The 18,052-nt window shown below is 60.2% G+C and overlaps 1 protein-coding gene across 1 annotated transcript in view; it reads left to right on the top strand.

Moving 5' to 3' along the window:
- Window positions 1-18,052, top strand: part of INPPL1 (inositol polyphosphate phosphatase like 1) — a 70,620-nt gene that overhangs the window by 26,480 nt on the left and 26,088 nt on the right. Inside the window, exons 2-11 of the mRNA XM_054015925.1 lie at window positions 1,828-1,891; window positions 8,576-8,720; window positions 10,166-10,265; window positions 11,078-11,218; window positions 11,770-11,860; window positions 12,920-13,009; window positions 13,853-13,951; window positions 15,000-15,150; window positions 15,551-15,657; window positions 17,008-17,110. Coding sequence (XP_053871900.1) covers window positions 1,828-1,891; window positions 8,576-8,720; window positions 10,166-10,265; window positions 11,078-11,218; window positions 11,770-11,860; window positions 12,920-13,009; window positions 13,853-13,951; window positions 15,000-15,150; window positions 15,551-15,657; window positions 17,008-17,110 — 1,091 coding nt within the window. The remainder of the gene's footprint in view (window positions 1-1,827; window positions 1,892-8,575; window positions 8,721-10,165; window positions 10,266-11,077; window positions 11,219-11,769; window positions 11,861-12,919; window positions 13,010-13,852; window positions 13,952-14,999; window positions 15,151-15,550; window positions 15,658-17,007; window positions 17,111-18,052) is intronic.

The following is an 18,052-nucleotide window of genomic DNA, read 5'->3' as shown; positions in this document are numbered from 1 at the left end:
CCTCCCCCGCTCCTGCCCCGTCCACCTGCGGGCTCAGATTTGGGGGGGGAGCGCAGCGCGGTTCAGAGCCCCGCCCGCGCCAGGCTGAGCTGTGAGCGGCTGCCTCTGGCTGGCCAGCTGCGGCATCAGCCCAGCTCTGCCCCTTACCTGCGGCAGCTTCCCTGGCGCGTCGTTCCCGGTGAAATAAACGCGGCTGCCCGGTGTCAGACCCAGTGCATTTCCCCTTCTGTTTTGGGGAGCCTGGAGGGGTGGGAGGGGCTGGGCAGTGAAGCCGAAGTACTTGCCTTTAAAAGGCACCCTTGTTCCAGTGCTTTGGCAGCCCCCTTGGCCTGCCTCTAGCCCCTTGCAGTGCGGGATCTCACAGCACTTCACGGGCATCAATTTCCTTTATTCGTTTGTGGGTGGCAGTGTGGCCTAGTGGGTACAGGGCCGGGCGTCAGGGGACCTGGGCTGTTCCCCTAGCTCTGCCGCTGACCTACTGGGTGATGCCGAGTAAGTCCTGTCCCCTCTCAGTGACTCAGTTTCCCTCCTGTCCTTTGTCTTATCTCTGTAGACCAGGAGCTGTTTGGGACAGGGATTCTCACTGTGTGTGTGTGTGTGTGTGTGTATGTACAGTGCCTAGCACAATGGGCCTCTGATGTCAGGTGGTGCTTTTAGGTGTTACTGCATACAAACAGTCGCACACTGTGGCCATTCAAAATGTTCTGGAAGCAGTAAGGATAGAACCCGGATCTTCCTGCTCCAAAAGGGCAGTTGCCTGGCACCCAAGCCAAGAGAGGCTCTCCTTTAGTTGCTGGCATTATAGGGCTGATGACACATGGCTGAGCAATTGCAACAGCTGGCAGAGCGCAGTGCTAGACATACACATTCGCCAGTTGGCTCCAATGTCGCTTTTTAAGGTTGCTGCGCGGTTTCAGTTGTAACCTCCTTGTCCTGCTCTTTGCTCCCTGAAAAACACCGCCGGCAGCACTTCAGTGATAGCTGCATTCAGGGCAGCTGCTTTTTGAATTGCACACGGGTGAAAAAATTCCCCTGGTGTCTTTCCCCCTCCAGCCACTCGGGGTTTGTGTTGGCAGTAGGGGACCAGAGCTCTGCGAGGGGGCAGGGCACTCGGGGGCTGCAGCTGGCTTCCTGTTGCGTGGCTTGGCAGGACTTGCGCTGCTTGGTTCAGTCCCCGTGGCAGACCCATTGGAAGCCGGCGTGCTTTTGCACCGGAAAGATGGTCCTATAGCTACAGTGTGGGGGTGGGAGCAGGACTCCTGGCTTCTATCCGATTTGGTTCATGGACTTGGGCGAGTCCCGTCTGGGCCTCGTTTTCCCACAGTTAATTCGTTAACTTTCCCAAGTGGCTTTGAGATCCGTGGGTGGAAAGGCGGAGCACCGCTGTTCCTGAGTGCAACGGGAAGTATTGCAGTAGCTTCCAGTGGCTGTAACCGAGGTTGGGGCCCCAGTGCGCCAGGCGCTGTACGGACACACAGCGAGAGACTGCCCCCATCTTGGGTAGCTTCGAGCCCCTGTAAACAAGGGCTGGACAGAGGAAGTCTGATCCCCATGTCCAAGATGGGGAAGAGAGGCAGAGAGAGATTAAGGTGCAAAGGTATTTAGGTGCCTAGCTCCTATGGGATTTAGGCACCTAAATACCTTTGAGGATCAGGGGCTAAGGGGCTGGCCAGGGTCGCACAGGGAGTCAGCGACAGAGCAGGGAATTGGGCCCTGATCACCTGAGTCCCAGTCTAGTGCATTAACCACAAGCCCATCCTTCTGCTCTGCGCCTCTCGGGGCTCTGTGACTGTCTCTCTAACCCCTCTTCCTTCCGGCTTGCCGCAGGTTCCAGAAGCACGTCCACACCTACCGGATCCTGCCAGATGAGGATGACTTCCTAGCGGTGCAGGTAGGGACCGCTCGCTGCCGTGTGCCGAGACTAGTGCAGCTCCTGCCGGGGGCCCAGCCCTGTCCTCGCTGCTGGGCCCAGATCTCGAAACCAAGCAACGGGGCAGGGTCCTGGGGACGGGGGGTTGCCCCTGCTCTCCCTGTCCTCGCAGGCGTATGCCGTAAGCTGTACGGTGTCGATGATCACTTGTTGCTGCTACGAAGGATAAAAGCCCTACTAGTGGTGCTGGCTGAGAGTCTCCTTTAGCTCAAGCCATAGAGGCCTCCACTTCTGAAGCTCAAGGGTCCGAGTTCAGTGCCCGCTGTGCCGTGCGGTGGCCGTTGGGGGCTGGCTACCGAGATGGGGGCTTAGCTCGGGTACTGTCCCTAAGGGCTGGGTCCTGCCGTCCCTGGCTGAGGGGTTAGAGGAGGGACTGAGATGTGTAGTGGCTCTGAGGAGGCCGGGTCCTCGCCAGTGAAAGTCCTGGGGCCACCAATTTGGTGGTGTCTGGCAGCTGAGACCTCACACAACGGAGGTGTGGGCATTGCAGGGCCCATGAGGCTCCTCTGAAGAGCGGGTTTGTGCCCTGCTCCCCAGAGGTGGCTGCGTTTCTGGGTAGCTCTTGTGCAGCGTAGTGGGCGACAGGCTCTCTCCGGGCCATGGGTGTGGTTAGCAGTTCTGCTCACCAGGCTCCGAGCCAGGCCGCCCCCGCTAACGGCCTGCTGGGGCCTTGGCCTCTTGCCCTCCGCAGCATGTGCAGTGCTCACAGTGCCGGCTGCGCTTCCTCGGACACCACAGCTGTGATCACAACAGTGTGTGGCTGTGCGGAGACCGACACTCCCCACACATGGCCACAAGGGAGTGCACTGCCATGCCACCCCTAGCCCCCCCATATCCACCGGGCACTGCCATGCCAGCCCCAGCCCCTCTGCCACCGCCATGCTAGTCACAGCCCCTCCCCCACCAGTGATAGTGACCACAGTGCAGTTAAATTTAACATCAGTGTCGGGGGAAGATACCAAAGAAGCAGCAGCGTTTCCCCCCAGAAAGGGGAACTACACCGAAACGAGGAAGCTAGTTAGCTGGAAATTCAAAGGAACGGTCACAAGAGTGAAATGCCTGCAAGCTGAATGGAAATTGGGTAAAAACACCACAATGGAGGCTCAAACTAAATGTATCCCCCAACTATAGAAAAAGCCCCAATAGCCAAAAAAGTGCCACGCTGGTTAAACAACAGAGTAAAAGAGGCAGTTCGAGGCAGAAAGGCATCGGAAGTCCAATCCTTGTGGAGAAAAGAGAAAGGAGCATAAACTCTGGCTAGTCAAGTATAAGGCAGGCCAGGCAGAATTTGAAGAGCAACTAACTAAAAACACAAAAAGTGACAGCAAAATATAAAAAAACCAAAAAACAAAAAACATCAGAAGCAGGAAACTGCCACTGGACGATCGAGGTGCTAAAGGAGCAGATGAGGAAGACAAGGCTGTTGTGGAGAACTGAATGAATTCTTTGCATCCGTTCTCACTGCAGAGGAGGTGAGGGAGATTCCCAACCTGAGTCATTCTTTTTAGGTGACAAATCTGAGGAATTGTCCCACATTGAGGTGTCAGTAGAGGAGGTTTTGGAACAAATGTATCAATTAAACAGTAATAAGGCACCAGGACCAGATGGGATTCACCCAAGAGTTCTGAAGGAACTCAAATGTGAAATTACAGAACTACTAAGTGTAATAATCGGCCTCTATACCAGATGACGGGAGGGTAGCTAATGTGATGCCAGTAAGCCCAACTTCATAGAATCGTAGGACTGGAAGGGACCTCGAGAGGTCATCTAGTCCAGTCCCCTGCACTCATGGCAGGACTACGTATTGTCAAGACCATCCCTGACAGGTGTTTGTCCAACCTGCTCTTAAAAATCTCCAATGATGAAGATTTCATAACCTCCCTAGGCAATTTATTCCAGTGCTTAACCACCCTGACAGTTAGGAAGTTTTTCCTAATGTCCAACCTAAAACCCCTTTAATCAAGCCTGGGAGGGAGGGGAAATGTGGCGCGCCCAGGGGAGGAGGCGGGGCCAGGGATTTGGGGAAGGGGTTGGAATGGGGCTGGGCCAGGGGGCGCGGGAAAATTTTTTTGCTTGGGGCGGCAAAAAACTTGGAGCCGGCCCTGGTCTATATAAATCCATGGTACACCCACATCTTGACTACTGTGTGCAGATGTGGTTTCCCCATCTCAAAAAAGATATATTGGAATTGGAAAAGGTTCAGAAAAGGGCAACAAAAATGATGAGGGGTATGGAACGGCTTCCGTATGAGGAGAGATTAATAAGACTGGGACTGTTCAGCTTGGAAAAGAGACGGCTCACGGGGGATATGATAGAGGTCGATAAGATCATGACTGATGTGGAGAAAGTGAATCAGGAAGTGTTATTTACTCCTACTCATAACACAAGAACCAGAGGTCACCCCGTGAAATTAATCGGCAGCAGGTTTAAAACAAACCAAAGGAAGTATTTCTTCACACAACGCACAGCCAACCTGTGGAACTTGTTGCTAGGGGATGTCCTGAAGTCAAATAGGTTCAAAAAAGAACTAGCTAAGTCCCTGGAGGGTAGGTCCAACAATGGCTATTAGCCAAGATGGGCAGGGATGCAGCCCCATGCCCTGGGTGTCCTTAAATCTCCAACTGGCAGAAGCTGGAACCTGACAACAGGGAATCGCTCGATTCTTTTCATTCCCTCTGTAGCCCGGCGCTGTCAGAAGACAGGATCTGACCCAGTCTGGCCGTTCTTACGTCCCCAACAGGACACCCCACCCCCCCAGAATGCTACACGTCACACAGACGAGTAGACACAGTACACAACAGGGCACATCCATACACAATACACACATCACACAGTACCCACCAGGACACCCCACCCCCATACTACAAGTCTACTTTGTGTAGCATCTTCCCAAGACATTTCCCCTAGGCAGAGAAGACGGGGTGGAAAATCCAGACCCAGCTGGGGCAGAGGGTGACTGGGAAGCCCGGGTGAAGACCAAGATGTATTGGGTAGAGGGCATGGAGGCCCCCAGTTGAGCTCAGGGCCCCATGCGTCTGGGCACTGCCCACACACTGCCCCCCAGAGCTCACCGTCTACAGGCTGGTCTCCATGGGGAATTTTACTGGCAAAGTTACGCTGCTCAGTTTCTGCCTTGGGAACACATGTCCTGGAGTTACAGGGCCTTGTTCTGGCTTTCGATACGACAGATGCTGACCCGGGAGAAGGCTCTGTTATCCCTGCAGTAGGACTATCTACGTGGGGGCTTACAGCTGTGTAACGATGCTGGTGAAATTCCCTGGGTAGATGAGCTGCCAGGGAAACTGAGGCACGGAGCGAGGTAGTGAAGGAGTGGCCTACGAGGCGGCTGCAGGGGCTGTAGAGGATGAGGCTCTCGCACGGCACAGGTGCAACTGAGTTCAAGCGGAGTGGGAAGGGGAGAACGGAGAGACGCCACCCGCTGTGTGCCTGGCACGCCCTTGGACCAGCCTGCCTACCTTGGTGAAAGAGCCCTGCCCACGGAACCCCCTCCAGAGGTGCCCAGCTGGGCCGCAGCGCTAGCTGGAGCGTGGGGTTCATGACCACCGGGGTTCTTAGTTCCCCTTTCTCTCTTTTTCCTCAGCACATGTAGCTCTCAGTATGGCTCCCCCTTTCTTCTGCTTTGATGGACTGGGGGGCTGTGTCTGCTCTGGGGTTCCCCCTCCGACACGGCTGGAGCTTGGCCACAGGAGGATCCCCGCCTTTGTGGGGGGACCCCTGCAGTACCGGGAGTTCCCGCGTCAGGGCGCCTGTCGCCTGGGGGCTGGGGGAATGCAGGCCACGTGGCCTGGGCTTTCCAGGGCCGTGCAGCGGGGCCGGCCGGCGCAGAGGCTGCTGATCTTGGCAGGAAGTCAGGCCGGTCCATGTGCCGATGTATTTATAGCCCAACAGTAACCCCTTTGTGCTGTCCAGCAGACAGGAAAAAGCAGCCCCCGGGGAGGGACGGCCACAGACAGGAGAGTGTTGTGTGCTCCAGCTCCCATGCCAGCCTTGCCCGCCGCATTGCCGAGTCAGCATACCCGCCTTCCCCTCCCCCCGCCCCAGCCTCGCCCGCCATGCGCGGAGCCGGGCTGAGATCAGGCAGCACCTGGGCACTGGGCCAACACCGCTCCTGGGTACCTGGCAGGGCCTCGGAGCAGGTACTGGACAGACAGCAGTGGACACGCTTCCCCCAGAATGCTCTGCTGCCCTGGCTCAGCGGGGCAGATCTCTAGCCGGGGATGGGAACTTGCCAGCCAAGGGCCCAATCGGTGCCGGCACCAAGTCCCCTTCGCATGGGCTACCAAGCGGGTACGGGAGAGGAACGCTTGTCATACGGAGCAGTGACACCTGGTCTCAGCCCGTTGCGCTTACTGCAGGACAGGGCACAAATTCAGACCGGTTTTGCAGAATTCTCCATGTGGAAAATGTCCCGTCCCCCCACCCTTCCAACCCCCCTGCACCGGAAGCGCTCTAAACAGGTTGCTGTTTTGCTTTGGAACGACTTCTCCTTTCCAAGTCTCCGTGGAGGTCATTATTTCGAACGGGGCCGACGTTCCAAAAGGGTCTCAGTCAAAGGGAAGCGGCTGGGGTTGGTTGGCCCAGGACGTTTCGGTTGCCGAGAAACCGCCCTTTGTTCCGCTTTTCACGTCGCCCAAAACTTTCATTTTTGTTCTGACCCAAAACTAATTTTTTTTTCTTCTAATTTTTCAAACTCGCCACGGCCGTGACCCAGCTGTTGGTGACGCGGCTGGGGCAGTGACAGCGCTCCCTGCAGGGCGGGCTGGCTGCGTTTACCTGCTGCACGCCCGTCCTCAGCGGATGAAAGCCGGACGTGCACCAGCTAGGTTCTCCTACCTTCCCAAGACCCCATGGTGTAGCTCAGCCTTTAACTAGGGAATCCTCACAAAGTGCTCAGGACTATTAGCTGTGGGGAAACTGAGGCATGGCGCAGCAGAGTGACTTGGTCGGGGAGCAGTGTCAGAGTCGGGGTTACGCTCCAGGAGTTCTTGGCTCCCACTTCTCTGCCCTGCGTCTCTGAATCCCTTTGAACTCCCCCATCTTGGCTGCACACCAGGCACTGGCTGCAAACCCCTGCCCCTGGTGTGGGGAAGACAGGCCCTGGGGCCTAGTCGCAGCACAAAAAGTGGCTTCTGCGGCCGCCTGCAGCTCCCGGGTCGCCGGTTCCTGTAGCTACCCCTCGTCTTACAAACAGGCTGGTCTGGGGCAGCTAAAAGGGAGCGTAGCCAAGTGGTTAGAGCACGGGGTGCCCAAGCCCCGGATTTGCAGTGAGATTGGCAAGCCGAAGCTGGGATCCGTGAGGGCCTGGCACGAGGACGCAGCCACGTTTGATCCTGACGGTCTTCGTCCCGTGTTCGCAGGGGCCCATCCCCACTGTCCTCTCCAGGCTCAGGGCTTTCTCCAGCTGCTCTGGAGATGGGATTTCTGGCTGGGAGAAGGCTTAGCCCGGCCTGCACGGGACAGCTGGAGGAACAGATGCGCTGGGCAGGACGGCACCAAGACCAGCCCTCCGCCCCTGGCCGGGACATGGGGATATTGGAGAAGCTCCTGTTAAAATCCCTCCCAGCCAGGCACAGGCTGGGAAAGGCCAGGCAGCAGGGTTAATGGGATCTGAATGGAGAGAAGGGACAGGAGAAAGCACCCACCCACAATCCCCACCAAGCCCCTCCCATAGTACAACTCCCCTCCCCCCGTCCCTTCTCCCCAGAGTGTCCCTCCCGGAGATCTGCTCTGCCACTCACACCCGAGTCTGCATTGCATACAGCAGGGCCGCGGCCCCATCCCGGGACGCCGAGGCTGGGCTGGGGCTGGGGCTGGGAATTGGGAGATGGGTGCCGCCCACCGGCTGTTTATAGCAGGGCCAGTGCTGCTGCCTTGCCCCCAGCACTGCCGGATACACCCCCAGATGACGGAGGGGCTCCCCCGTTTCCTTGCACGGCTCTTTCTTGGGTGGGGCCGACGCTCGCTCCATCTGGCCCAGCCTCTCGTCTCCAGCATGGGGAAGGGAGAAAACAAAACCCACCCCACATGCTTCCCCCGGCCTGTCACCTCGTCTCCTCCTAGGCACGGACAGGCCCCCTGAACCCTGCTCCTTCGCACTCCTCGTGGGGGCAGGCGTGCCCAGGTCACAGAGACAGAGTTTCAGTCCCTGTTTGGGCAGCGCCCGGCACAACAGGGCCCTGATCTCGGGAGGGGTCTGGGCAGCGCCCGGCACAATGGGGCCCTGATCTCAGGAGGGGTCTGGGCAGCTCCGGGCACCATGGGGGCCCTGATCTCGGGAGGGGTCTGGGCAGGGCCTGGCACCACGGGGGCCCGGATCTTAGTCAAGGTTTCTAGGTGCTGCTGTAATTGAACAAAGAACGGCTACAGGGACTGAGCGTGGGGAAGGATGAAAAGCCCTGACTGGTTCGGGGCCAGGAGGAGGACGGGGGCGAAGGCCCAGGAGGAGAAGGCGGGCGGGAGAGTCAGAGGCTGCCACTGGGATCTCTGGGCTGAAAGGAAGACGCCCGTGGACTGCACCGAGCGGTTGCGCTCGGTGCAGCCCATGGGAGCAGTGTTAACCCGGCATGTCTGTGTGTGGCCCCTGCTCACGCTGACGGGTTCCCTCCTGCCCCCTTGTGCCCCCAGACGTCGCAGGGAGTCCAGGTGAGGCGCTTCAAGACCCTGAACGAGCTGATCGCACTCTACCTGCAGTCCAACCAGGGCCTGGTCTGCACCCTGCTCTTCGCCGTCGAGCGGGAGAAGGAGAATGCCGAGGACAGAGACTACTCGGGTACGTCCTGGCAGTCGGCCCCCGGCCTCGCCGGCTGGGCTGGCCTGCCCTGGGAGCCAGGGTCAGGGGGGGAGCTGGGGTGATAGGAGGCGGGATACCAGGGTAGATGGGCCCACTGCTGTGAGCCAGGGTCTCTGGAGGCAGAATATTAGGGTAGCTGGGCCTGTTGGTCCAATACAGGGGGCAGGGTGACATTGGATGGTCCTGCTGCCTCCCTTCGCACTCAGCCCATCTCACCCCTCCTCCCGCTCCCCTTCACACCATGCCGAGATTAGAGGCAGGTCTGCCTGCTGCTGCTCCTGCCAGGCCGCATGGGGCCTGTGGCCCTGGGCTCCCCAGTGGGGCTGGGACCCCAGCAGTTGACCAGCTCGAGATGTGGTTGTCTGGAGCGGCTCACGGCCGTGAGTGCCGACCAAGGGCAGAGCCCCCGAACCGGCCGTGTGGTCAGTAATTCGCTGTCACCGAGCCAGCACCAAATGTGAGCTGGATCGCGGTCACAGCCAGTGCCCTGGGCTGCTCCCGGCTGTCCCGCCCCCAGGCACGCTGGCCTCAGGGAGAGCTGGTTCCCGTACACCAACGATGGCAAAATATTCGGGTGGCTCCCGTCCCAAGAGACGAGCCGCGTCCCCCGAGGCAGCCGGTCCCTCGGCGCTCACACCAAAGGCAATCCTGTGGCAAACTGGCTGCGGATTTATTCGCTGGGAAGGAGAAAGGAGAGTTCGTTCCAGGTTAAAGCAGGCGACACTGGCTCCAGAAGGTGGCCGAGCGGTAGCATTGTGTCAGCTCTGGATGGCTGGTGGGGCTGAGCCAGGCTGGCCCGGGGCTCTGGGCTTGTGTCCTCCCTCCAGCCCTGCGAGAGTCCAGTCCCGTCGGCTGCTTTTTTGTTTCCCGCTCCCAGAATTGGAGCTGGCGGGAGGAGCCGGTTTGCACTGAGCCTCGTGAGGGGGCACGGACCCAAGTCTGTGTATTGTGATGTCCCGCAGCGGGCCGGGGAGTTGTGACAGCCCTTCTCCGGGTCGGGGGCAGGAGACGATCCCACCTGACTGGCTAGTTCCAGAGCAAACAGGGATCAAGCAAACCCGGAGCTATTCCCTTGCAGCAGGGGATACGGAAATGATCAGGGAGATTCATGCCGGCAGTAACTCGCAAGCCTTTGGACACATGGTTATAGGTTCAATACCCCTCTGACCCGTACTCCCAGGCCAGGGAAACAGACGGGTGCCAAGCAATGAACGTGTCCGTGCTCAGCAGAGCCCCAAAGCCTCGGCAAGAGCTGGCCCCTGGTTTGCCAGGCTCACCGTGGGTATCAAATCGAGACCCTCAGAAGGTGATCGGGCTCCCAGGCCCTCCAGGGCTGGGTGAGCTGGGGACCCCAGTTACTGCAGGCAACGTACGAGGCCCCAACCCCAGCTCCGTCTGTGACTGGCTCTGCCCCTTCCTTCCAGATGGGGAGGATGAAAAGCCCCCGTTACCGCCACGCTCCGGCTCCACCAGCTTCTCCCCCGCCAGCCTCGGACCAGCCACGCAGGACGGGGTCATCGAGAGGTAGTGTCTCTGTCTCCAGAACCACCAGGCGGGGCCCAGAGATCCCGCCACATGGGGGAGCTGCTGGTGCCCCTCACTCCTGACCCGCAGCCCCATCTCTGCCCCCCGTGCCCCTCACTCCTGACCCGCAGCCCCATCTCTGCCCCCATGCCCCTCGCTCCTGATCCACAAGCCCCCTTCCCCCCGCTCTGTCCTTGATCTCCCCGGAGCAGGGAGCCAGTGAGAGCCAAGATTTGGTGATTTTGTCCTCCACCCACCAGTCTGAGACCCATCCAGCCCATGCCTCGAGTTGCGTCCTGAGGCAGGCTGGCTTTCCTCACTCGGTTTTCGGACAGCTGGGCTAGTCCGATCCCCCGGCTAGGGAGGTGGCTCCGGGTGGAGCAGGCTGAAAAAGCAAGAATCTGTCCCTTCTGATGCTCCCCAGATGCACCCCACTGCTTCCCCCCTTTGCACACCCACTCCCGCTTTGCTGCACTCGCACGCTTGGGCTGTCTTCCCCACCGTGCATACACTTGGTAATGCACGTACACCTTTGCACACTTGGGCTCGCACGTGCACGATCACCCTCAATTACACCCATGCGCCTTTGCCCCCCGTCCGTTCCCACTCTCTCCCGGGTGCCCCCACCCTCGGAGTGATGTCCCCCTCCAGACGGGGGGGTCCCATGGAAGTGCTCTCTCCTGGCACCCACTGTCGCCGGAACTCAGCCCTCCCACAGGCGTTCGCTCTCATGCCCCAGTGGACAGCCTGGGATGCAGCGGGCGTTTCCGGTGCTCGGCGCCCGGTTGCTAACCTTTCTGCGCCCCCTGCAGTGCCACCAATGGCCTCAGCACGGTCTCCCACGAGTACCTGAAGGGCAGCTACACCCTGGACCTGGAGGCTGTCAAAGCCGGGGCCAGCAGTCTGCCCCATCTCAACAAGACCCTGGTCACCTCCTGCAAAAGGCTACACAGGTAAGAGCCTGGCCTGGAGCCTGGCGCCCCCTAGTGGCTCAGGCTGCATCTTGGCTGCTGATCCCCACCTCTCCAGGGCTCTCTGCCATGGGGTGCTGTGGCTGGGAGCTACCACTAGGAGGCAGGCAGGGCGCTGTGGGCATCTCCTTGCCCAATAGGGGCTGGCCCCATGGTGCCTGTTCCCTGCTGCATCTGCAGGCCCCTGGCCAGCATGGGACAGCAGCGCCCCTCTGGGGTTCCTGCTGTAGTGGTGGGGTGTGGGGCAGGCCCTTGGGGGGATTGGAGGACGGGGGGCATAAGTCCAATCCCACTGCCAGTCCTGTCAGCGCTTGGCTGCAGGAGCTTCATTCTCCCCCTTAACCCTGCTCAGAATTCGTCCCGGGGGGTGTGAAGCTGCCGGCGTCGCTTCCCAGGCGCTGTCAAACCCGCGCCGGCCCCTGGTGCGGCTGGCTCTGACCTGCCACAGGCTGGGGCGGGGGTGCCAAGGGGTTTCCCCGTCCCGGGGCTGGCTGGCTGGCTGACTGACGTCCGTCTGCACCTCTGCCTTGCAGCGAGGTGGACAAGGTCCTGTCCGGGCTGGAGATCCTCTCCAAGGTGTTCGACCAGCAGAGTTCGCCTGTGGTCTCCCGGATCCTCCAGCAGGTAAGGTCAAGGGTGGGGAGTAGTGGCTGCGGGGTGCCGCAGGGGGCCAATACCCCACCCCTCCGGGACTTAGGACCTCTTCCCCAGCCTTATGTCTGCCCTGTGTCTTCTCAATTACTGCTGCCCCTCCCCTTGGGCCTTGCTGTGGGGGACCTGCCAGGTGAAGGCCCATCCTCCCCCCCGAGATCTGGGGGCTGGGTCTTTCTTCCCCATAGCAGCTGAGATAACCCGTGAGCTGGGGACCCACACGCGATAGAAGGCTGAGCTGGGTGGGGTGGGGCTGTGGGGCGCCACTGTCTGGCCATCAGAGCAGCTGCTGTGGGAGACGGTGTCCCCTCTCTGGCGTGCCCTGGGGGTGGGGGTCACAGCCTGCCCGCCATCCCTGACACTCTGGGTCTAGACTCGGTCGCCCTTCGCCCCTTACGATACCAGCTGGGGGACTGGCCACCTGGCGTCCCCTGCAGGCAGGTGCCCTGTGGTCCTGGATACGTTGGCCGGGCTCCACCCTCTCCTCCCAGCATGCTCTGTTCCGGCAGCTGGAGAACCTGGCTCGGAGGAGGCAGTGTGCGTCCCTGGGGAGCGGCGGCGGGGGTGGACAACCCAGAGCGTCTTGCCCCTTTGCCGCCGTCCTGGCTGGCACCAGCTCGCTCTGAGGCCTCACCGAGTCTATTCCTGTTCCCCACTAGCCCCAAACACGTCAGTTCCCAGAGCCCGAGGGAAGGGAGCCAGGCGTGGGGCTGGGGGTCTGGGCACCTGAGTTCTGTCCTCTCTCTGCTGCTGATCGGTGACGTGGCCTGTGGCTCTGTGCCTCAGTTTCCCCGTCTCCAAAAAGGGGACCCGGACCCTGATCCCCCATTTGGGACCCGCTCCCATGAAGGGGGACGCAGCGGCATTAAGTCGGGAGAACAAACTGAGCCCTCTTTGTGGGGACGGGAGAGCCCCTCTGGCCTACGCCCCCCCCGATCTCGCACCCTGGCTGCGTGCGGTGTGTCTGGCGGGGCCCGCCCGGCTGCTGCGCTGTCTAAGTGATCTCTGCTTTGATCCCTCTCGTGGCTGCAGACCGCTGGCCAGACAGGAGAGCAGGAGCTGGAGAACCTCGTGCTGAAGCTGTCTGTCCTGAAGGACTTCCTGTCCAGCATCGAGAAGAAGGTGGGTGAACTGGCCCGGACGCCCGCAGCCCGTGTCAGAACAGGGGCTGGACGCAAACCCATCTGGTCCGTGTGGGTCTGTATTGGCCCAGTGGGGCGGGCCTGGGCTCCGGGGACGCATGGCGGTGTCACCCTGCCCGGTGCTGAACTTAGCTGCGTCGTGCTGCTGCTGGATTCGGCTGTGGAGGCGAGGGACGGAGCCGTGCAGCCGGACGGAGCTGGGATCCCGTGGTCTGCGCGCAGGGCTGGGACCCAGGGGCTCTCGGAGCCGGCTCTTGTTCCTGACACTGATTCCCTCGGGGGCCATGGGCAAGTCACATAGCCACTTACCTCTACAGTGCCTGTCAGCTGTGCAGAGCTCCGGCTACTCCCATCGACTTCCCGGGGGACTGAGCTCCCTGCCAATGGCGCCCGAGGGGGGGGTGGGGGGGCGGCCTGTGCGTCTGACCCCCACCTTCTGAGCCCTGCCCGGGCCCTCCGGGATTCGCAGCCCCCGCCAGAGCCAGCCAGCCTTTGCGTGGCAGCGCGGTCTCCGCCTGCTCGTTGAATGCTCTGCCTGGGCCTAGCCCTGGCTCGCACTGGGGCTGGGCCGGGCCCCTTGGGTGGCAGATCTCCCGCCTCCCACATGTTTTCCTCCCCTCACGCTGACGGGGAGCGCGGGGGAGCCGCTGAACTCCAGGGCAACCAGCTGCAGCCCACGGCGCGGCCCAGAGACGGCTGAGGAGGTGGGGAGGGGCAGGGGTAAAACCGGGAGACCCCGCCCAGGCCAAAGGCTTTGAGGGGAGTGGGGGACCCGGCAGGTGCCGCTTGTGACCAGGCCGTGTCAATTCTCTCCCCCTGCCAGGCTCTGAAAGCTCTCCAGGACATGAGCTCCACGGCCCAGTCTATCCTGGCCCAGCCCTCCTCCCGCAAAGCCAAGAGCATCCCCGTGCAAGCGTTCGAGGTAAAGTCTTCACCCCGTGGCCTGGGCCCCAAAGCTCCCACGCCCCAGCCGGGGAACGGCGCTCGTCACGTGCCAGTTTGCCCCCGAGACAGGCTGGAGAGAGTCGGGAGTTAGGGTGAGCCGAGGGGACTGGGGGCTGGGTTTCTAGGAGGGATCACGGCTAAGGTCTGGGGTTTGGGCCTCTGCTGTGAAATGGAGGCGGGATTCAGGGGTGAATCGGGGCCAGGGTTTGGGATTGTTCTGAGGTGAATCAGGGCCGGGTTTGGGATTGTTCTTGGGAAATTGGAGCCAGGGTTTGGGTTTGATAGCACCAAAATCTCATCAGAAGTGTTGTGACCGTATGTAAACCAGACTCCCCTCCCCTGCCAACCCGGAACCAAAACCATGGAGTGGATTTGCATCGGGGGGTTTCAGTCTGAGCGCTCCCTCTCCCCACGACTAGCCAAAGGGGTTCAGATGCGAAGCCCTGGGCTCTGGCCCTCCAGAAGCAAAGCAGAGCCGGTGTCTGTTTCGGAATCGCTCCGAAGCACGTGCCGGCTCCTCGAGGATCAGGAACGACACGTTTATGGAGCTTCTCTTGGTCCGTAGAGCTGAGGCGCAAACCAAGCAGCTGTTTGACCAAGGAAAATGGTGACCAATCGTGTAGTCAGCTGCTTGACCCCACTTGGGTTCGTTAATACCCAAATAACCAGCGTCAGTCGGGTTCATTGCTCTGACTCCAGAATAACATAGTGCAGGGGAAAGGTTCTGTACAATCCCCGTCTCCAGGAAGCCGTCTCACATTCACCTCACGCAGAAGGTGCTCTCTGGGGGCCTTGCCAGAGCTGGGGTCCTGTCTGAGGCTCCACCTTTCATCACCCTGGAGCTCCCCGCCAGTCATCTCGGGCGGTCTCTCTTGCCAGGGCTACCAGGTAGAAGACTAGTCATGGGGCCAAATTCCTCCCCGGCGTAGCTCTATTGAGCTCAGTGGCGTTAGCCCCAGGGCGGGGCGTGGCCGCCCGAGCAGCTCCGAGCTTCCCATCCACGCAGGGCTGTCTCTCTGCCCCAGGTGAAGCTGGACGTCACCTTGGGGGACCTCACCAAGATTGGCAAGTCGCAGAAGTTCACGTTGAGTGTGGACGTGGAGGGCGGGAAGCTGGTGGTGCTGAAGAAGCAGAAGGACTCCCAGGAGGACTGGAACACGTTCACCCACGACAAGAGTAAGAGCCAAGGGCCCCCGCTGGGTGCTGCGCCCGGCCCGTATGCCCCGTGCACTCAGGGACCAGCCGCAGCCCTCCTGGGGCTGCTGTTACCCCGGGCCCCCTTGTTTCTGTGGGGTGTTCGGTGTGTTGGGGCTGCCCTGTAGCATGCGGAGATACAAAATGATTAGATCTGGCCCCCAAACTGCATCACTCAGGACCTGATCGCTCACCCACAATGCCTCCTCGTGGCATGATACCGTGTGTGCCAATGACACCACGCCCGTCCCTCCAGCCTTGGGAGCCCTGGGGTCTTCCCTCGCCTGCTGCCTCTGCAGTGCTCGGGCTTTCTCCTGGGGTGGTGGGAGAGGAACGGGGCTCTGGGGTCACGTCTGCTCTGATTTTCTGTGCCGCTCTCCAGTCCGACAGCTGATCAAGTCCCAGCGGGTGCAGAATAAACTGGGGATCGTCTTCGAGAAGGAGAAGGATAAAACTCAGCGGAAAGATTTTGTCTTCGTCAGTGCCAGGGTGAGTCATGGGTCTATTATTACTGTGTCTGGTGTGGTCCTGCCCACACAGCTCCGAGGCCGCAGGAAGGGAATGTGGCTAAATTAAAGCATTCGAGTGCGGTTCTGGTCCGGAAAGAAACGACATTAAAAAAAAAAAAAAACCCTGTCTTAGGAGATCTTCCCAGGACAGCTGACTGCAGTGACGACAGGACGTCTTCACGCCTGCAAAGCCAGCCTGGCACTGGGAGGGGGACGGGGCGTCTCTTCCTCCTTATGCATCATCAACAAGGCTGTCTACAGAATGTCAATTGCAGAAACCCCAGGGGCGTCACAGCTTGGCCACCCCGAGGGTCACCGAGGGCCTGATTAAAAGGGGTTGCACTCCAGGGCATGGTTTCCTACAAAATCTTTACTGCTAGTGATGATGCAGGAGAAGTAAAGGACCCAGCTTAACTCAGATTCCAAGATGGGTCTGCGGGTTGAACGGAGGCCCAGCAAGTTAATAGGGGTACGGAGGTGCTGCCTTTAAAACCAAGGCCACAACCACACATGACCATTAATCATGCCCCGGCACCAGATTCCCCCCGTAACTGGTTATGGAATTCTTCACTTCCTGTCCTAAACAGCTGCATAGTTTGCTGTGCCCTGTTAAACACAAACCACGTTCCACCCCGGAGGTGGCTGCATTCCAGTGATGGGTGAACTATTGTATAGCCTTTACCTGTCCGAGCCCTTCCTGACTGACGAGTGGGTGGCCACGACCAGGGATTGTACCTGGGTCTCCGGTCCACGGCCCATCTCCTCCTGCTGCCTAACCTACAGTCACGGAGTATAGGGGAGTCAGGGCCCAGCACCCCCCACTTCCTGCGATTCACCATGACTCTCAGCCAGCCAGTAAAACAGAAGGTTTATTAAACAACAGGACCACAGTCCAAAACAGAGCTTGTAGGTACAGACAACAGGACCCCCTCAGGTCCATCTTGGGGGTCAAGGAGCCCAGACCAGTGGCGCTTCCCCCCTTTTCCCCAGCCAGCTCCAAACTGAAACCCCCTCCAGCCCCTCCTCTGGCCTTTGTTTCTTTTCTGGGACAGGAGGCCACCTGATCTCTTTGTTCTCCAACACCTTCAGTTGGCACTTGCAGGGGAGGGGCCCAGGCCATCAGTTGCCAGGAGACAGGGTGTCGGCCATTCTCTGTGCAGACAGCATCACACCTGCCTAAGGCTCTGCAACAGTCACACACCCTTATCCCCCCACCTAGATACTTAAGAAATGCATAGGGGAAACTGAGGCACCCACACGGTATTCAGAGAAAACATTAAGAACATTCCCACTTCCTCACACTTGCCTCCTTTGCCTGCCTTTCCTCCAGAAGCGGGAGGCGTTCTGCCAGCTGCTGCAGCTGATGAAAAACAAACATTCCAAGCAGGACGAGCCCGACATGATCTCCGTCTTCATCGGCACGTGGAACATGGGTCAGTGCCACGGGGTGCCTGGGGCAGGGCTTGTCGGGAGCGGCCCTCAGGTGGCATGGGAACATGGGCAAGGGTGATGTGGAGCGCTCAGTGCCCTGCGGGAGTTCCCCTCAGCCCGGGAAGCATGGCCCAGAGTCACAGAACGTATCCAGACCCGCTAAACAGATCCCACCTGCGAGCCACATACCCTACCCAGCTTTCCTCCAGCCCCCTGCCGTCAGGACATAAGGAATCACGGCCCGTCTTAAACAGGAAGCGTTTGTTTAAACAAAACAGCTGCCAGCTCCAAGCACTAACAAACAGGCTTCCACCCTGCTCGCATTCCACTTTTGTCTGCCTTGTTCACCAGGGACCACACCTGTCTGGAACTCCATGCAGTACACCAGAGGTGGGCAGACTACGGATGTGGTCCGCGGGACCGTCCTGCCCGGCCACTGAGCTCCTGGCCCGGGAGGCTAGCCACCTCAGCTAGCTCGCTCGCTCCGCCGCCGGCACAATGCTCTGGACGGCCGGGCAGCGCAGCTGCAAAGCCCGGCTTGACCCGGTCTCTGAGCTACGCGGTGGTGGCGGCGTGGCCTGGCTTCAGCCGGGCGGCGCGGCTGTAGTGCCGCCAGCCACCGGTGCTCCAGGCAGCGCAGTAAGGGGGCACAGAGCAGGGGGGGTTGGATAGAGGGCAGGGGAATTTGGGGGGGTGGGCAGGGGTCAGGGCAGTTGGGAGGGAACAGGGGGGTTGAATGGGGGCAGGGGTCCCAGGGGGCAGTCAGGGGACAGGGAGAAGGGGTGGTTAGATGGGGCAGGGGTCCCAGGGGGCAGTCAGGAAGGAGGGGGGATTGGATGGGGTGGCAGGCGGCAGTCAGGGGCAGGGGTTCCGGGGGCAGTCAGGGGACAGGGAGAAGGGGTGGTTGGATGGGGCAGGGGTCCCGGGGTGGGGGGGTAGATAGG

This window comes from Malaclemys terrapin, chromosome 1 (genome assembly GCF_027887155.1).
Source record: "Malaclemys terrapin pileata isolate rMalTer1 chromosome 1, rMalTer1.hap1, whole genome shotgun sequence".
NCBI lineage: Eukaryota > Metazoa > Chordata > Testudines > Emydidae > Malaclemys > Malaclemys terrapin.
The sequence above is the reverse complement of the archived record's forward strand: the minus strand, read 5'-3'. Positions and strand labels throughout refer to the sequence as shown.